This window comes from Zootoca vivipara, chromosome 7, assembly GCF_965207765.1.
Source record: "Zootoca vivipara chromosome 7, rZooViv2.hap1.1, whole genome shotgun sequence".
NCBI classification, from domain to species: Eukaryota; Metazoa; Chordata; class Lepidosauria; order Squamata; family Lacertidae; genus Zootoca; species Zootoca vivipara.
The window spans coordinates 79,886,307-79,907,025 of record NC_142590.1 but is presented as its reverse complement, the minus strand read 5'-3'; the positions used below and the strand labels follow the sequence as shown (position 1 = coordinate 79,907,025).

The following is a 20,719-nucleotide window of genomic DNA, read 5'->3' as shown; positions in this document are numbered from 1 at the left end:
TGCCTTTGCTACTAGGCTAATGCTTTGCCTGAAGAGGGCTCTTGTCTGCCTGCCTGCCTGTCTAATAAGGAGTTCCACATTCTCTGTGTGTCAAATACAGTCTCCATGGCTCAGGGTGCATACAAATGTTCATCCCTATGAGAGCCAGTGTGGGTTTTTCTCCCCTCTTCCTCTTCTACTTATCTACTTCCCAATTGGTAGGAGGGCTATGGATCCGCAGCGGGCTCACCATGAGCACTTCTGCAGACACCCTAAAATGTAGGGCTATGAGATGATGGATTAAGGATACAGAAAGAGAAATTGGCTCAGTTCTGATGGACTCCCATTGAGAGATGGCAAAACCTGCTTCTCACTACAACCTCTAGGATCTCTGAGCTAGATTTACTTAACTATACAAGCAATAGTGGGGGGGGGGGAACATGTGCACAACCCCTGAGCTCCTTGGAAGAATGGACTACAAATTTGATAGTAAGAATAACACTCTGTACTTGCCTCTACCCTCCCTCACCTGGCAGTTTAATGTTTATTTATCTAATTAATCAAAATAAAGGAGGGGGATTTCTTCCTACATGGAAGGAAAAGGAGACTATCAAAGTGACGCTAAAATGTTTGCTTTCCAATAAAGGTGCTGCCGAACAAACAATTATTTCTCTTGCAAAGCCACAGTTTTATTAGTTGACTCTTGCTAAACATTCATTTATATCACAATACCACATTTTGATTCGCATCAAGTGCAGCACAATGACTGCAGGCTTTGCTTGCCTCATTTATATCTTTATCATTACTGTTACGATGATGAAGAATGGTAAAAAAATGTGCGCATTCTATATGACACATTATTTTATCTTGGAAAGCCTTCGCACAACTTTTTGGCAGCTGCTCTTGACCACTGCATTAAGTTTCTTATTACACGACATTTCTAAACAACGTATTGGGACATTCCAAGCCAACTGATCTCTGTAACTTTTGGGGGTCAGCTTGCAAAATGGTAGGCGGGGGAGATTAAGCAGGCATTATCTTGTGCTTTTGCCTAATAAAACAGATTCATTTAACACATTGGATGCCAGCCGGAGAATGGGCCCTTTCTCCATGAACTTTCCATGAAGCTAAGAAGAACTTTTGTTATACTGCAATTCCATGCATGCAACATTTCACACATATCAAGAATCTCTGTCCCCAGCCCACAGCTGACCCACTCAGATGTATGTTTCCCTCTTAATAATATGTAAACCATTCTCTATAAATTCTTTATGAGAAGGGGAGGGAAGGAGAGAGGCCAGAACAGACTCAGTAATGTACCAAAGCAATATTACCTTTTTAAAAATTATTTTACAAATACTAAATAGATTCATAGTAGATTTGGCTGCAAAGCCCTGCAAAGTATGAAATTGCTCTTCTATAGGGGCAAACATCCAAGCATACAAAAATAAAATAAAGTGTAAATATTTGGGATGCCATAGCAGTTGGAAGCCATTTGCAACAAGAACTAACAAGAAATAAAACTTACACAAATATTACACAAATTCAAAGCTGCTTTTACCTAACTCCTGGTACCCTAAAGAGAAGCTTAGGAACAAACTAAAATATGTGCATATTTCAAAAGGCCATCTGAATGTTATCATTATTTTGAAGGCATTATGATGTTTCTTAGTGCCAAACTATCTGTGAATAAAATCTCCCATGTCTTTAAAAGAATTGGGCTGCATTCAGACAGCACTTCATTCCCTCTGATGTTTCCTTACCTGATAGTTTCCACATTTTGTGTGATCTTCCACATGATGTAAAAACAATTCGGAATCCACTGGGTGTTTAACATGTTGTTTGCATGTTAATTGTTTCCAGAGACAAAGAAAAACAAGTTAGCAACCTCATTACTAACTCAGAAAATTACAGGAAATTTGCACTGTAATTTCATGAGGTCAAATTTGGGGCGGTATCCTGGCATTTAAAATTTGGCATGACATGGAGGTATATCCATCAAAAGGCCGCAGTTCCATAATGCAACAGGTACCGCAGTTTAAAAGGAACATTGGAAACTAGGTCATAAGCACTAGCATTATAACCCCGTCGCCCCATAATGGAGCTGGCAACAATGCCAGACAAAATACATTCTGCCACAAGTGAACGTGTGCATTTGGCAGGTTCCAGATGTCTTGGTTGCTGTTAGAAAAGGCTATGAATGGATGCCCAGTCTTTGCCTTGAGATGGCGCTTGCTCCTTTAAGTGCACTGAGCTTATATCCATGGTGGGGTTTTTTGCTCCATTGATCCTCCACTCCTCTTGTCTGTCCTTATGCCTCTCTTGCTGTGCCCAGCGGAAGCATGGGCACCAAGTGTGGGGAGCCGTGGGGGGACCAAGCCCCCCCCCATTTTCAATTAGAGGGTCAGGGCCCTCCAAACTTCTTTGCCAGTCATGCGCTCATGCTGCAGGGTGTCCACACACACATCAGCATGCCCTGTAGCATGCACATGCAACATCAGCACACTGCAGTGTGCGCTAATGTCATGTGCACATGCATTGCTGACATCACACAGCCCTGGGCCCCCTCAGTCACAGAGGTAAGGTGGTGCATATGAGCAGGTGTGGGAGGGGTCTGGCAATTCTTCTGGAGGATATTAAAGGGTTCACGAGTATGTGTAGAGTAGAGTATCTGCCTTGCAAGTAGAAGGTCCAAGATTTAATCTCCAGCATTTCCAGGTAGGGCTAAAAAAGCCTCCCTGCCTGAATCCCTGGAGAGACTCTGCCAGTCTGTGTAGATATTATTGGGCTGAATGGACCAAATGGTCTGACTCAGTACAAGGTAGATTTTAGCAATGTTCAGTAGTGCATGTTACAAGCAGGCAAGAAAGCCCCTTTCCTCATCTCTGAACGGCTGGAAGGTATGAAATCAATTGAGAATTGTCGGAAGGAGGAGGAGTGGGTAGGTGCATAGCAGGTGCCAAAATTGAACTTTGGACTGTGACCTGGCTTCTGTGCATCATACCAATCGGATGTACAGAGAAAGAGCAGGAAACACATTTCTTTGCACATCGGTGTTTTTGGCGCCATTTGAAAGCAAGCTGCAATAAAACAGGGTTGACCCCAGCCAAAACTGCCACTCTCCCTCCAGCCAACAGTTAGAGACAGAAGAAGGTTCTTAAAGAAAACAAACGTTTAAGCTTTGAGGGAAATGTAATATCGTTTCTCCATGCTTATATACTGGAGGAAGCCTCATTAAAAAAAATATTAACAGATTTGCCACAGGTTGTTTTGACTTCTTTGGTCAGGCATATATATCTGCAGAGGTTGCATTTAATGGATGATTAAACTGTCTATACATCCCATTAATTATATACTGCAAATACTAAAACAGCTTTCTCAGCTGTTCAGTTCTATTCTTCTGAGAGCACTGTGTCTAAGCAGATGTAAGTACCATTTAGCTCAATGGGACTTAATCCCAAGAACCTGTTTTTAGGATTACAGCATTAGGGTACAATCCTATGCATGGGGAAGGACCAAAGCTCAGTGGTGAGGTTTTTGTTATGCATGAAGAGGGTTCCAGGTTCAATCCTCAACATCTCCATGTAGGGCTGAAACTGTCTTCTTTCAGAAACTGTGGCAAGCCATTGCTAATCAACATGGACTATAAGAAGCTAGATAGACCAATGGCTTGGCGTAGGCAGCTCCTTGTGTTCCTTTTTACCCTGGGATAAGCCCTATTGATCACAGAGGGAACTACAGTACTTTGTGGTAGAAACAAAGAGCATTTTGCTACTGTATTATGAGTGCAACCCAAAGCACACTTCAAGGGGAGTAAGTCCAATGGAAATCCCAAGTAATCATGTTTAAGACTGCACTGCATGTCTGCAGGAATGAGGACAAGGATTTTGAAGGGAGCAACATTTTGATCACTCCCTGTATTTCCAAAGTAGTGTTTTGTGAACGTTCTTATGGCCTGAAGGCACATGAGACCACCACCTTACTGAAGCTAGGTAGGTCTGATCTGTGTCTGTGGGGTTCCATAGTGGAAGAAAAATGGCATAGAAATGTAAGGAAATGCATTTGGGAATGCTCGAGAGAGATTATATTTACTTTAAATAAAGTAAATATACATAAGGATGTCATATAGAGGAGGGGGAAAGGTTGTTTTCTGCTGCTCCAGAGAAGCGGACACGGAGCAATGGATTCAAACTACAAGAAAACAGATTCCACCTAAACATTAGGAAGAACTTCCGGACAGTAAGAGCTGTTCAGCAGTGGAATTTGCTACCAAGGAGTGTGGTGGAGTCTCCTTCTTTGGAGGTCTTTAAGCAGAGGCTTGACAGGCATATGCCAAGAATGCTTTGATGGTGTTTCCTGCTTGACAAGGGGTTGGACTGGATGGCCCTTGTGGTCTCTTCCAACTCTATGATTCTATGATTCTAAATAAATACTTTAAATAAATAAGTATATCAGTATTGTCTACACTAACTGACAGCAGCTCTCCAGAATTTCAGTCAGGAGACTTTACCGGGAGATGCCAGGGTTGTACCTGGGACCTTCTCCATGCAAGGCAGATGCTCTGCCACTGAGCTATGGTGTTCCACTTTGTACATTCCCCTGAGCTCATCTGCTATTGGACTTCACCAGATATTTAGAATCTTTGTCCTCTGATTCAAACTCAAGAGTGTCCCTCTCCTCAAGCAAGCAACTTTGATTATTATTTTTAAGCTGGATTTAAACAGATAAGCCAACAAACCTGAACTTGCACGATATATGTATATGTGTGTGTATGTCTGCCTTCCTGGAATAGGATAGTAAACTGAGCACTAGGGGCTCCCTGTATGTGGTGTGAACTGACAGTAAAGAATTCAGAGATCAAAGCTGCAGACATGTGTTGCTTGCTATTCAGTGTTCAGCTGCACTGAACAGAAACGGAGATTGCGTGCCATACGCAACCTGGCTTCTCGTATTTGTTATTCTCTCTGGTTCAGAACAATGTTTCCCCCGGCCAACGGCAAATGCTGCATATATTAGACGGGGCTTGCATAAATGCCCAATTGTTCTGGATATGTAGGCTGAAGAAATATGGATGGAATTAGGATTGTGGCTCAGAGAGCAGCATGATGCAAGTGGCAAACAGGCTACTTTTACAGTCTTCTACTGGGCATTCAACAAGCGAGGAACTGACCGAATTGTGCTCCCTTTTTATACAGGACGTAATAGATGAGTGCAATCAAAACACTCTGCAGCCGGATTCAGCAGGTGGCAATTGCTTGGCTGCTGAGGATCTTGCTCAAGGAGACGTAAAGCCAGAGAAAGTTAAGACAGCAGCTGGGACAGACTATAACAACTCTGACTCTGTAATCATGAGTTTCTTTAAAACCTTGGTAAGATTTTTGCCATCACTTTATCACTTTATCAGAATGGAACTGGTGTATGTATGAATTGTTGTAAGATAAAATTGCTGCCCCGTGGTTACAGAGAGAAATTTAAGAGGGAAGAGGTGATTTGCATCACGGGCAGCACAAACTAACACAGTCAAAGCTGCAAAGCTTCAGTTCAACGTTAAATGATTGCAAACAATGTATGTGGGGCGGGGGATTCAATTTAGTGTGCATTTCAAGGCACATTTGTTTCATTTGCACATTGGAAAACACTACATGAATCAAACTGTCCTTTGACAGTTGAACTTCTCTGAATTTTGCAGGGCAGTTCTTCCTCCAAGCAATGTGTACAAAATGCATAGAGCAGTGAAAATACAAAAAAAAATGCTTTGCAGACATATGTATATTGGGCACAATTGCATGCAAAAGGTGCAATTGGAGGGGAGGGGGATCACGAAACAAAAACAAAACTGCAAACTGATGTGGAAACATGGAGAACTGAACTTAAGACTAGAAAAACAAGAAAGTGAGAAAAACCAAAACTGATCTATTCAATAGAATGAGTATCAGGTGTTGTTGACCGAGGCAGAAAGCAATTTATTTATTGTGTAGCTAGATGCAAAAGATGGTGGTAATTCAGCACTTTTAATATAGATGTATAGGAGAGGGCATTTCTGTGGGTGTAGCACTGTAGCTTATTATGCAAGCTACACCTGTTGAAACTCCTACTTCTACACAATTTCCTAAGAAGCAGGAGCCCCGCCCTCTTTTGCATTTAGCTACTCTACCTGAATTTTGAAATGTCATTTAACTAGAAAAAAATATATCTTAATTGTGCATGGGGATGTTTTATTCATTAGCTGTGGAGGTCAGATCAAAACCATTTGTTATTTTCTACACAAGCATTTCCATCTAGGCACAACTAAAAGCTCATCTACGCTTCCCTTTGCCCCACTGCTTTGCCCCAAGAAAATCCAAGCTCTTTAGCACTGAAAACCTGCTCTTTAGCACTGAATCAGAACAAATGGCAATTGGATTTTCTGCGGATTGCCATTTGTTCCGATTTAGTGCTAAAGAGCAGGTTTTCCAGGAGAAAGCAGTGGAGCGAAGGCAAAACCACTCTGAACAGTGTCTAGAAAGCATGGGACGAATAGAAAACCACTTGGACCTGTGCTTTCAAGGCACGGGAGAAGTGGAAGTGTGGATGACGCCTTGGATAATTGTTCTGCTGTTGTGGAAGGAGAAGGAAAGCTACATTAACAGTGGAATCACAGTCATCTTTATTCAGAGAAAAGGTCCACTGAGCTCAGTGGAACTTGTTTCTAATTACGGAGGACTAGGGGACCCGTTCTAGAATAAAAATGCATAGGGTTGTGTAATAAATCTAATAAAATATCTCTGCAATATGACAGGAAAGTTACCAAGGAACTTAAACTTTTCCAACATGTATTTTGTTTTTGTCTGTAAGCATTGGTCAATTTAGTTGTAGGCAGCATTTGCCACAAAAATATTGTGTTCAAAGTAGTTCACTGGTTCACCATGGGGTGGTCAGATGCAAAAGCACACAGGGCTCTTAACACACCAAGAAACTGGCCTGGCTGTTTGAACAATTGAATCCTTGCTGGATCCAAAAATTAGAAGGGACTCAGGCCTAACCCCGTCCCTTCAAAACTCACAACAGTATGTTTATTTAGACGTAAGTCCCTTCGAGTTCTGTGGGGCTTTCTCCAAGGTCAGCAAGCAAAGGATTGCTATCAAACTTGGTCTAGGAAATAATTATTGCCTGTGCTTGCTTAACTGCTGGTGAAACAAGTATTGTAAACTTTTTCTAAGCCTAACTAAATATACATGGCTAGAGGCAATGGAAAACTTGGAATATTGTGTACAGTTATGGCCACTACAGCACTAAAAGAAGATCATCAAGCTAGAAAAGGACAAGCTAAATGCAGTTTAGCAGGCAAAATGTGGTTAAGAGGGGACCTGATTGTGTGGTGAGAGTGGACAGGGAAGTTTTTCTCCCTTTCTCACAATACTAGAACTTGGGGCCAACTTGGGGAGGGGGGGGGGTCAGAGCAGGCGAGAGAGAACACAACACATAGTTAAGACTATGGAATCGGATGTGGTGATGACTGCCAATTTGGATGGCTTTAAAAAGGGATTAGACAAATTCAGGGAGGATAAGGCTATCAGTGGCTACTAGACAATACACTGCCTCTAGTAACAGGGGTTGCATGACTCTAAATCCTAGTTGCTGGGGAGAGTTCTGTTGCACTCCTGCCTTGCCTTGCCTTGCTCTGCTTGCAGGCTTCGCAGAACCATCGGATTGGCTGCCGAGGGAACACTCAGCCAGACTAGCAGGCGGGCTTTGGTCTAACCCAACAGAGCACTTCTTATGTTCTTGCATTCTTGGAACAGTAACACGGGAAAGAAGAGTGGGCACACCACAAGCCATGATGGCTCTATCGTTTACAGCTGGGATTCTGTAACTGGGATTCCTGCATTGCAGAGAGCTGAGCTAGAAAATCCTTTTGGCCCCTTCCAACTTTACAATCCTATGATTCCATCTTACCCCTTTCAGCTTTCTATGGGGGCGGAGGGTGCTCTACAATCTTGGCTTCATGCTGACAGGTGCCCATTTAATTTGCCTTTGAAGAATACCTCATAATCCCCCCGAGGTAGCTTGTTCTAGCTGTGAATTGCTTTTACAATTAGGCTTTTCTTTCCAGGGTTTAACACAAGTCTGTCTCTGCATTTGAACACCATTGGCCTTTGTCCAATCCTCCACTAAATTGGAAGGAACCAAGAGGGTCATATAGCCCAACCCCCAGCAATGCAGGAATCTTTCGCCTAGCGTGGGGCTCGACCCCATGACCCTGAGAGTAGGAATCTCATGTGCTACCAACTGAGCTATCCCAATTTAAAATTTGCACACTTAATGTTTCTCTTCCAGCTAAATTCTCTTTCAATTCATGTCAAGAGTTTGGTTTGGTTTTGAATATTGCACATTTCACGGATTGTTTTCTTTTCTTGAATTGAAAGGTATCTCCAAGCAAAGCAGATTCCAAGGGTGACACTGAGGACAAGGTGAGTGATTGGATCCTGGCAATATAAGTTCAATATAGACCCCTCCTCCCTTTTCTTGGGATACTTTTCTAAACTGGTTTAATGTGTACTTTGGGACTGGTTCACACACGCATGCGCAACCCAACCTACATTGCAAATAATTGCATTTGATTTGATGTCAGACAATATTAAAGACCTGTGTTATTGGTTACTGCAATTTACTTATTTCACTTATTGCTTTTTATGCCACCTTTATTTCAAGGTACTCTGGGTAGCATACCAAATCACCGCCTTGTTTTATCTCTACAAGAACCTTGTCATGTAGCTCACACTGAGATACAGTGACTAGCCCAAGGTCAACCAGATTCCTAGCTGAGTGGGGTTGCTACATTTTTAAGGACTATATCTGGGCAGAGGGTGTTTAGGTGCATGCCAATAATGTAAACTGGCTAATATATATACAGTATTTGAGAGTACCTGTTTCATATAGGTGCATGTGTGAGAAAACTAAGGTGTGCTGCAACTCCCTGTTGCAGAGGGGTGTGTGTCTGGGGAGCTGCTTTTTTCTGTTCAATGTATGAAATGGCCCTTAGAACTAATTTGTTGTTCGCATGTTTCAGCACTTCTCTTAAGCCCCAGCCTATTAAGAACCCAGACTTTGATATTAAATATTTCTTTGGCAATTTGACACATTTATGCTTTTAGTTTTGAAAGCGTTCATTGAAGGCAGAAAACTAAATTCTGCATATAATGGTGCATTTCTGCAATATATAAATTTACCTTTTTATGTACAGTATAATGTTGTGCCTGAGCACATGCTTAATAACTGGGAGGTCGTTACCACTAGGTGGCACCAACTTTATTAGGAAGCTGGCTGTTCTTCGCCCCTAGATCATTTTCTGGAGAGTATAGTGGCCCACAAGACATCTGTCTTCTAGACTATTAGTCCTAAGCAGGAAGTTAAAACAGACTAAAGAAAAACGAGAAACCTCCCAACAGCATACGACTATCCTTGGCAGAAGGACTAGTTTGCATAAGCAGCAGGAGAGACCCAGTATATTGCTTCTGAGCAGCCTTTCTCAAGTAGCATCATGATACTAGTGGCAAGCTCCCAGTTAGTTTTGGGGCTGCAGGACTTGGGACATTATGTAGGAAAAGGAAGCATCTTTGTGTGTCTGTCACCTTCTTGGCCCTGCACAATGACAAGCAGTGCCTCAGGAGTGCAGCACACATCATTCAAAACATGTATTCTAAGTTGCATTCACCCAGGACTGCTGCAAAGCTCAGCATGTGCCTTTTATACCTTTGCCAAATGTTCTGCGACACCCCAAAGATGTAGGTGTTTCTCAGCAGATGAATCAATATTTGAAAGGGTTCCATGAAGGCTGAACGTTTGACTAGTGCACAGAATGGTGTGCTTATGCAGTACTGCATATAATAGTGAATTTTCCCCTGCTGTATGATTTACCTTAACAGAAGGGTAAGGGACATTTTTAATCCTAAAGGCCACGTTCCTTCATGGGCAGTCTTCTGGGAAACACATGATGATGCTTGTATGTGGGGCCCCATGTAATGAAATAAAAAAAGTAGGCCAACAGATGTAACTCTTGACCTTATTCAGTGGGCTGCGTTCCAGCCACACAAAAGTCAGACGTTTCTTCAGAAATTCATCTCTCTCTGTTTTCCACCCAGGCAAACAAGAAACGCTATCACAGTTCAAGGACACATTCCAGTCAGGCAAAAGCACTCAAGAGCAGGGATGCTGGGGGGGGGTGACTAGGGAAGGGGCTGTATTAGAGGCTCACCAGCCCAGCCTCAAGAATGTTTTGGGGAGAGACAGTGAGATAGTTCTTAAATACCAGTAAGTGAAATGCAGAGTCCTCTTCACTGGAGAGTTGTGTAGATATGGGTACTATTTTATGACATTATAGCGCATATAATTCTTCTCATGCGTAGGCACATTTACAAGTGTCACATAACATTTATTCTGCACTTGTAAGCAATTGATTTTTTGAGTGTGCAGAGCCTATTTTCTTGAACTCCCTGCCTGTTAATATTCGGCCTAGGTTGTACTCAACACTGCTAAAAAGTTTTTTTCCCGTTTAGGCCAACCTACCAGGATGTGTGATTGTATTATGTACAGTCATACCTCGGTTTAAGTACGCTTCGGTTTGAGTACTTTCAGTTTAAGTACTCCGCGGACCCATCTGGAACGGATTAACCCACTTTCCATTACTTTCAATGGGAAAGTTCGCTTCAGGTTAAGTACGCTTCGGGTTAAGTATGGACTTCCAGAACCAAATACTGTACACTCATACTTCGGGTTAAGTACTCTTCAGGTTGAGTACTCCATGGACCCATCTGGAATGGATTAATCCACTTTCCATTACTTTCAATGGGAAAGTTCGCTTCAGGTTAAGTATGCTTCAGTTTAAGTACTCCGCGGACCGTCTGGAACTGATTAATCCACTTTCCATTACTTTCAATGGGAAAGTTCACTTCAGGTTAAGTACAGACTTCCAGAACCAATTGTGTACTTAAACCGAGGTACCACTGTACATTTTTGTGTGTTTTTGTTTGTTTTTAAGAGAGCTGCTGATTTTTATCCATATTTTGATACTGTTGTTACCTGCCCTTTTAAAAGGCTTTTTAAAATGAGTATTTTACGCTGTTCTGCAAACCTCTGCCATAGAGATACTTCTTTGATTAAGCGGTATATATATCTTGCTAAGTAAATAAATGTTGTGAGTGAAAGGACAACAGAGCCTGCAGTGGAGACTCAGCTTTGAATGATGTCGCCCAAAAGGGATCTCAAACAGGCCTTGGCGGGCAGCTTTCTGAGAAGACGGCGGCCGATTCCCATGTGAAAGGCACCAAGAAAAAGAAGCCAGACAGCCCCAGATTAGGACACAGTACATTTAGCAAACTGTTTAGGCATAAGGTTGGTACTGGAGACTAACAAAAATGGAACCCTGAATGGCAGCAGATGAGTCTTCGCATTGTTGATACAGAATGAAAAACTGCAAGGATCAGACTTGCTGAAGGGCAAAATTCAGCTTAGTGGGGAGGGAGAAAGAAGGCGTCTTGAGCGTTTTGGAGTCTGGAAATCTGTCCCTTAAGCAACATCTGTGAATTCAGGGTTCAGGAAGGAAAACCCTCTAACCAATTCATAATGACCATTTCCCATGTTGTGTTAATAACTCCCTCTCACTAACAATGCCCATGCTGCCTTTAACCTGAGGTTCGATCTGACAAACAATGAAGTCAAAAAGAGACTATTAAAATTACACCTGACATGCATGTAAAGCGTTAAAAGAATTTCATGTGCCATTATATTAACGGTCCTGCAATAGGTAGGTGGCACAGTTGTTGTGCTATTTGTGGTGTCTCTTTCTAGCAGTCTTGAAGAAGCTCCAGAAAGCTACTGGACCAGAACTGTAAAATTGAAATATAGAATAACAGAATTTAAGAGCTGGAGTGGATATTATGTGCTCCATTCCCATTCTCAATGGATAGAATTTGCAGCTTTAGCATCCCTGACAGGTGGCCACCCAACTCCTTCTGGGAGCCAGTGTAAAACACCAGAATGTAACATTCTAGGGGTGGGGAGGGGTGGGACTGTGCCAACCCAGGATCCACTGGATCCCAAGCCAGTTTCCCTGCCCTCATGCAATAGCATCTGGTCTGGTCCGGTCCTGATTGCTGCACTGGCCTGAAGCTAGTATAGTGATTAGGTTTGGATCGGACCCTGCCTCTCCAGAAACCTCCCATCAGTGAAAGGGGGAAATTTGAATGGGCTCTCCACTCGTAAGAAGCATTCCACACCACACCATAGTGGCCACTTGCGCCTCCAGTGACAATGATGGATCCAAGAAGCCTCAAGCCAAAATCTTGCTCCTTTAGGATAACTCTTCAGATAACTGGTTCTCTGCAACCCCCTCACACTTGTAGAGCAAAGCAGTAGCCGCAAGTCAGCAGTAAAGACCCAGAATGAATGCATGGCTAATTTTGAAGAATCGTAGGATTTGTATTAGTACAGAATTGTAGCCAAAACCACATCAACGTATTATTATTCAATATTAAGTATCAATATTTTTGCTTGGAGGAAAAGAATGGGAGCATTATATACTAAGGAATGCATATAGACAAAGACCCTTGAGCTGTGGATGGAAAATGAAGTTAATTTCTGAGTGCAGAAATTCCACTCAGACACCCACATGGAATTTTTGGGAGTAGAGGGGATTACATAATAAGTGCATTGATTTGGAATAGAATGGTAGTGGGAAAGGCACTTAGGCTGCTCTGAGACGAAAGTATCGTATCGGTTGCTGTAGGTATTTGAAAAGGAAAGATCCACACATTCACCTGAAGGGGGATGAGCTATACCATTTTATAGAAGTTGTAACTACAGGACCCTATTTAGGGTCAAGAGAAAAGTTTTGAGGCTCCAGCCCTAACCGTGCTTAAAAAGAAATAAATCTCAGGTAGTTCAGGGGTAAGTATGTCTGAGTAGACACCAAGATCAAGCTGGGGAAAGGCTGCTTCATAGTATGTTTTGCTAATTAAATATATACATTGATAGATGCGCGCTCACACATCAGCAAGACATGCATCTTGTCACAGAGGGAGATGTGCAAACTTCATGCTGAAATTTATAAAATGGCACAGTGAATCAGTCTTGCTTCCTCTTGTCCCTGTACAGTGGTACCTCACAAGACGCATGCCCTGCAAGACGAATTTTTCGCAAGACGAATTGACTTGCGGAACGAATTAAATTCGTCTTGCGAGGCACCACTGTATCTCATATCTTCTGAAGTCAGCACATTCCTCCTCAAAACCACGGTCACTTTCTGAATCAGGGAAACATTGTTTTTCAGATTTGAATGTAAATACTAATTTCAACCAAAAGTATGTTTTCTTAAAAAAAACACACACACATTCAAAATAACATAAATACTAATGGCTGGATACAAGTTCATTGGTGCATAGGGATTACCGGTACATGAGGAGTTCATTATTGTATATGAGAAATTTACAGTGGAAGTTATGTTTTCAAAAATGGTCACTTTCACTAGGAATTTATGGTGGAACAGGAACACTTGCAATGACTGTCCCCTTGAACAACAACAAAATGTCTAGGCACACTTTTTAATAACAACAATACAAAGCTGAAAATGAATGAACTGCAGCTAAAATATTATGCTCATTTTTCACATGGTCTAGTCCAGGCATTCCCAAACTGCGGCCCTCCAGATGTTTTGGCCTACAACTCCCATGACCCCTAGCTAATAGAACCAGTGGTCAGGGATGATGGGAATTGTAGTCCAAAACATCTGGAGGGCCGAAGTTTGGGGATGCCTGGTCTAGTCCTTCCCCTGCCCACCCCACCCGTAATATTCTTATGAGGGTCTCTTCTCCAGTCTTCAGAGAGTAGCTGGAAGTTGAGAGCAGAAAAAGGTCCTCCGTTCCTTCCACTCTGCAGTTTTAATCTGAAATATTAGGGGCAGTACTGCGCCCAGAGCTCAGAAACTGCTTGCACTAATGAAATTCCCTGTGGCAAAATGCGCCTAGAACAATAGGAGTTTTGAACACTGTTCCAAATTAGAGAGTTTCATCATATATACCATAAGGCAAACTGACTGTGTGACTCTATCCCTGTTCATAATCACAGGTACTGGGTTGTGTGGAATGAAAAAGCCCCAAATGACTTGTGTATGTGCATTCCCTCTTCTTTTAGGCAAAGAAAGATCCCCAGCAGGCAGAAAATACCAAAGTGAGTAACACTGTTGAAAAGCATTCATGAGTTTCCAGTTGCAAATAACATTTCTACAAGTTTCGGCTTAATAGAGAGCTAACAGTCTCATACCTGGCATTGCTCAGGAATTCAACAAACTAAAAAAAAAAATCAGTGCTGTTTTGAAACTAGTGGTTAAAATCAGTGCAGAACAGTTCAGCCTACCATCTTGAGTCAAAATGGCATCCAGTTGTATTGAAATAAACAAAAACTTGCTCTTTGATCTCAGGATCCACCATGGTTACGACATCTTAAGTGTCCAAATGTATAGAGAGCAATCACGTTGCCAAAATGTGACTTTGAAAGTCATTTCCTGTGCTGTTATCTTCGTCCATGCTATAACCCAGCCTTCCACAGCTGGTACTCTCCAGATGTTTTGTACTACAGCTCTCTGCAGTATCAGCCGGTGCTGCCATGCTGGCTGGTGCTGCTGGGAACTGTAGTCCCCAAAAATGTAGGAATGAATGCTCTTTCATAAGCTATAGCTGTAGCCATGTTATCTTGTCTCTTCCCCCCATCCTTCTTATTCCCTCCACTTTGTGAAAACACATTCAGCACACATTACTCTCCCCACCCAAGAATCCTGGGAACTGCAGTTTCTCCCTCACAGAACTACAGTTCCCAGCAAGGTTAAGAAACTATTGTTCCCACGGTTCTCGGGGGGGGGGAGCCATGTGCTTTAAATGTGTGTTGAGCTTGAGCTAAATGTCTGGCGTGGGCGAACACCGCCCCATTCTGCAAATCTTTAAATGTTCCATTGTCTATTTACAAATTCTTGTGTATGTTTCCAGATTGTTGAGCAGCCTGTAATCACTGCTACCGTGACATCAGAAACAAACGTCACTCCACCACAGGAGAGTCCAGCCACGAAGCAGAACACCAGGGCTCCTGACCCTCCCGTGCCACAACCAGCCACTGCGACAGTGGTTGTCACCAACGAAACTCCGAAAGAGATAATAATAACAAAGGAGCGATCTTCTTCTACTCCTACACCCCTAAGTAAATTCTTTCGGAAAAAGGTACGTGTGGATTTCCCAGATAGTCCTTTTCCTTTCTGGTCATATTGCAACTAGATATATTTATAGGAGTTTTTCCCATATATCTCACAATAGGTCCTGGGTTGACCCAGTGCTGAGAGGCTCCTTAGAACTGATGATGCCACAGCAAAGCCAGATTAAATGCAGATTTTCCATGGGAGAGTCTTTATTTATTTACTTGCACATGTCAATGAATTCAAAAATTGCTCATGGAGCAGCAGAGCTAAAGAAAATAACCGCTCATTTGTCTTAGATGCATGCCCTGTCCATTTCTCAAAAGCTCAAAGCAACCTGCAATATAATAGCAATTTGAAACATCAAGCGTTGCTTTTATTTGTGCTAGATTTAATTACAGCCAGTCTCTTCAAACATATCTCTATTAACACATCAGCTGATGTATCCCTATCAGCAAAAAGTAACCGTCATCAGCAAATGAGAGTCAAATCAGTAGAAGTAGCAGGGATACCATCAATACACCATTCTGTTTTTGGTAAGCCATAAAATAGCCAGTCAGTTAGGCTTCCTGGGTGACTGGATATTTTCTTTGAACCCAGACGTGCCTGGAATTTCCTCCCAGGATACAACTGTTATCACTAGTGAAACTAAACCCACTGCATCAACATAGCATGAGAGACAGAACGCATTTGGGCTACAGCTGTAGCAGCACTGGCTGTAATATGACCCCACACTATACTGTTTTTAAGAAACCGAAGTCCCAGGAGACTGCTTCTGCTCTGCCTTATTGAGGATGTATTCTGCTTCGGGAAGAGAACAAACCCCAACAGCTAGATAACTGGTTACATCTGGTGAGCTGTAGGACCAATTGTAACTGCCAGTTGTATCAGTGCAACAGCTAATGCCATATGCTGATAAAATTTACATCTGAGGGGATGCAGTTTGACAAGCACCACATCAATATTGGTTGTTTTGGAATGGTTAAAAGGCTTTCTTTGAACAGCGCCATTGGGTTTTAATGTCCATACTGTCTTTTATTTCATAGCTGTGATTTAAGGTATTCTGTCTTTCTGTTCGGTCATCTTTTGCTGCAATATAGCAATGCTGCATTGCATTTCATACTAAGAATAAAATAAAAGTTGAAGATGACAAGCTGACCATATCATAGCTGCTAATAATGGGGCTGGGTCTTTTTAAGGTTGTGTATTTTGTTGATTCGTGATCGATTATTTGTTCTAACTGTCTTGTGAGTAAACTCAGGACCCCTCCAGACATCCATTTTATGTGAATTCATGATTATTTGTGCTGATGGGGTGATTATTTGCAACCCTGCTTTCAGTGGGGCAAACATACTGATTCATTTCCAAACAGTGCATCCATCTCCCTGCTGAAACCCTGTAACATCCCATACCACAAATGTTCGCTGGCCATAATTTGCTGTGCCATAGCACAAGAGTGCCCCTTCAGACTCCCTCCCAATATTGCAGCGGCATCTCCCAACAACTAATAAAACGGACCGTCCAGTTTAAATCCACCACTAATGAACACCCGCAAAAAGTCTGGAGGGGTCCTCAACTGATGCAATTTCTGCTACTGCTGTTAATAACACCACAAGCTAAGTAGCTAATGGTTACTTCAGTCTTGAATTCAAGCGTGAAACTGCACGTTGTGATGCAAACAATGGACTGCTGGCAAAGAAAGCAGCTCTGTGTTCCGTTTTCTCCTTTTCCCTTATGACTATTTTGCTAATCTTGCCCACATGACAAAACAGCTCCATGGGTTTCCCCAACTCTGCTCCACATAGCTGACTGCCCCCTGGTCGGCAGCAGGGTAGCACATTATGTTGGTCAATAACACGGGAAATTTCACTGCACGCTACCAAGGAGAAATGGGAGAACTGGATCACGGACTGCCACCTTTCAGCAGCAACTTTCTGCTGCCTAACTTTCAGTTCCTCCCCAAAATCTAATGTTATGGGTTACCGCACCACATAGCCTACCTCCTTGGCATTTCGTTAACCACAGTGTTGCAGAAATTCCACCATTGCCATGCCAAAAATGGACTGAGCAGCGATATTTACAGATACCATGACATGTGAATGTGAGCTTTATCCATACATGCAATGAAATCACTTGGTTTCCTCTTGCTATACTATCCCACTTCATGCTGCAGGTAGGCGGGATGGCATGTTTGAAGTTTCCCCTCACATAAAAATAAAATAAATGCCATGCATGTAGAAATGTAGCATGCCAGGGGGAAAGGTTCTAACCTAATTTTCTCCCTGGCATGCTAATTTTCTTTGGGAAGGGATCTGATGGTCTGTTTGTTTACATCATTTGTGGACTATCAACAGATCTCAAAGTAGTTTATACACTGAAGCAGTTTGTTAGCTTTTATAAGCAGCCAAATACATTCAGGAAGTTACTAGAAAGGATTTTCTCCAAGGAAACTCTAAAATCTAGTTGTGTTTCACAGAAGGTGGGATTGGCACCCAGGGTGCAAATATCCAACCTGTTTCCTATAAAATCTGTCTCTTTAAGTTTGAAATAAATGTTCATCCTTCTGAGATGGTGGCTCTTATTTCCATAAGTGATTCTGGATTTCTAAAATAAGCCATCTTAATTTATCTAAATGCATTTCAAATAACCTGCAGACTCCAACAGATGACATAGAGGTGATAAACACGGAGAGGATCGAAGCGTCTCCCCAATCCCCAGCTAAAGTCGAAAGCAGAAGTCAGGAAGTAGCAGAAGTAAAGTCCAAAGGAGATGAGAAGCCCAGCAAAACTAAGGATCTGAGGAAATTATTTAAATTGGTAAGAAGGGTATTTTTGAATCTGTATGGGAGGAGGTGTAAAGTATGACCTAGAAGGGATTGATGTGTAAAGTATTTGAAATAGCCAAACAGAGTACCATAGTTAAGAGTACAGTGGTGCCTCGCTAGACGAATTTAATTTGTCCCGTGAGTCGCTTCGTATAGTGAAAAATTCGTTTTGCGAAGCGGCTCCCATAGGAACGCATTGAAGTGCGGTTTCCCATAGGGTGCCCTGCAAGACGGGGCGGGGGGATTTGTCTTGCAAGGCACCCTTTGGGATGGAAAAAATTTGTCTTGCGAAGCGCGCCATAGGAAACTTCGTCTTGTGAGTCTCCATTGAAATCGCAAAACGCTTTCGTTTTGCGAGTTTTTCATCTAGCGAGATACCACTGTACTGCAACATTTGTTAGTGGCCTATGGTGGAGCAACTCCTCTCATTATCTCACCAGTTCACCTCTCTTCCTTACTCCCACCCCCTGCAACAGGCATCATATTAGAAACAGTCAGACCTACAGAGTAAACTCACCACCTCCATAAGTCATACAACAGATAATGGGCACTTAGAAGTTCCAGACGGGTGTGTATTGTGGAATCAAAACTCTTCATACATGCAAGTTTCTTGCATTCCGTATGACACTGCCAGCATCAAAATGCCAATGTATAATTTCCACCCATTTAATCCACATTTACCCCGATATCTGGGGAACCTTAACACCATTCCCTCTTCTAAATGTTTGATTTTTCACTCCACACACTCAGTCAAACAGCCCCCCCCACCAGTGAACTCTAACAGGACCTGCCCAAAGTTGTTGCCTGCCTTCAGAAAAGCCTATAAAGGACACCCAAGGAAATAGGAAGTCTCCACATTTGCCCTAAATTCTCATGTTTAAGGAGCTCCGTAGATTGGAAAGAGGGAAATATGCATTATCTGAATGGGATTCATTTGAAAAAAGTTCGTAAGTGTAAAAACAGGGTTAGGGACTAAGGAATCTAGCTAGCATTGCCTGTTAAAGTCCTCTGTAACCACAGTAGTACAGGGCCATGGTAAGAAGAAATGTATCTAACCCTTTGTTATTCTAGCCAGTCAGAGGTGATGCAGTGGTAGTTGCTCCAGAAGAGGTAAATGGGCAAGCCCCTGATGCCCAAGTAAGTGTATGGATTCGATCTTTTCTTGGTGATGGGTTCAGCTGGCATCTACTTCCGGAGTCTTAGTTTGCTGTTTCTTCTTCTTTCATGACAGCAAAACTCACCTGTCCATTGAGCATGTTTTGTTCAGCCTCTGACCAATTGTGTTCCATACTTTACTTCCTTCGGGGGTTTTTTGCAGCAGAATTTGGGACTGTTGGGTTTAAAAACTGTCACTATCTCCTTTGGAAAGAAATCTCTGTACCCATACTGTAATTGCAATCAAAACTAAAAATTAATAAATTGTTTGGGTTTTTAAATGACCAGATTTATCAAAAGCACTGCAAGCATATCTCCAATAGTTCACAGGTGTATGCATTTTATACATTTCTAAAGAACTGCTAGCATCATTTTAAGCTATCAAATCTTTACAAAAATCCAACGTAAGGATAAATAAAGACAATTCTGTCCTATCTGTATGTTTGTTCTCAAGTTTGTCTTAAAACCCTATGTTCTTATTTTTATGTGTGGTGCATGTCTGTCTGGCATCTGTGTAAAGTTCTTAATACTGTATCAGGTCCATTCACTTCATATTAACTTAGTTTGCTATTTCTTCTACAGTAGTGAAATAATACATTTAAAAGTTAATGGGTTGTATCCAACACCGCTGTTCTGCTCACGCAGCAGATTTTCATTTATGCAGAACTTCTCCCTCCTCTCCTTTCAGCCCCTGATCACCCTCAATAACTGTTCCAGAGGGTTGGGGGACTTTCCAGAGCAGATTTGGGGTGGAGGGCATCACAGGAAGAGAAGAGGAAGGGCTTAACTTGCAAGTGGAACTCCTGTTTCATTGCAAAAGTGAACTTCCATCTAGTATATTAATTTACTGCATTTAATTAAAGGTTAGCTCTTTATCTTGCAAACAGTGGTTATAAGTACCTTTCCTTCTTTTTCCCAGTTATGTGCTCTTAAAACCTTTGCCACCATTAATACACAATGAAGTAGAAATGGCTGTACTGCAGTCTTCATATATTGGACCAAATGATTTGAGATTTAGTACCTGATGTGGACAGCACAGGCAGCAGACTGATAGCTTTCATTTGTGAAATGTGTATACTCTTTGCTGTCCATTGTGAGCCACAAAACACAGGCCTATTGCTGAAGCCTGGGAGCTTATCTTTTGGGGGCTCAGGGGTCCATTGGCCCATTGCAACCCCTCCAGGGGGCAACATGACATTGGAAGATGCACCCAGTGTGTGGGGTGTGTTAAGTTCTCTGGATGAAGGAATGACTGCCCATGAACTACCGGTATATATAAGCCACTGTGAGTTCTTTGCAGGAAAAGTCGGCAATAAGTGTAACAAATAAACATCCCTTCTCAGTTTGCACTGGGTGTTGGGCATTGCACTGGTTGTTATCAATTGATTTAGCCAACCGTCCCTTTCAGTAAGCCTTGAGGCCTTACATTATAACACTGTACATATGCAATGTGCCTACAACACTTCACCGTTGCTAAGGGAACAGTTCCCAATCAGCTCCATTTAACTTCATGGTGGTGGCAACAGTATAGAGCCCTGAAAGAAAAG

The 20,719-nt window shown here is 42.3% G+C and overlaps 1 protein-coding gene across 4 annotated transcripts in view; it reads left to right on the top strand.

The window, feature by feature from the left end:
* BCAS1 (brain enriched myelin associated protein 1) overlaps positions 1–20,719 on the top strand; it is a 53,403-nt gene that overhangs the window by 21,186 nt on the left and 11,498 nt on the right. For 2 of the 4 annotated variants that reach the window (XM_088674662.1, XM_088674661.1), the window contains exons 5-9: positions 5,175–5,348; positions 8,385–8,429; positions 14,146–14,181; positions 14,994–15,221; positions 17,848–18,009. In XM_088674662.1, coding sequence (XP_088530788.1) covers positions 5,175–5,348; positions 8,385–8,429; positions 14,146–14,181; positions 14,994–15,221; positions 17,848–18,009 — 645 coding nt within the window. Of the gene's footprint in view, positions 1–5,174; positions 5,349–8,384; positions 8,430–11,214; positions 11,350–14,145; positions 14,182–14,993; positions 15,222–17,847; positions 18,010–19,088; positions 19,155–20,719 lie in introns of all 4 variants that reach the window. The other 2 variants (XM_035123174.3, XM_035123176.3) reach the window with 2 other exon arrangements.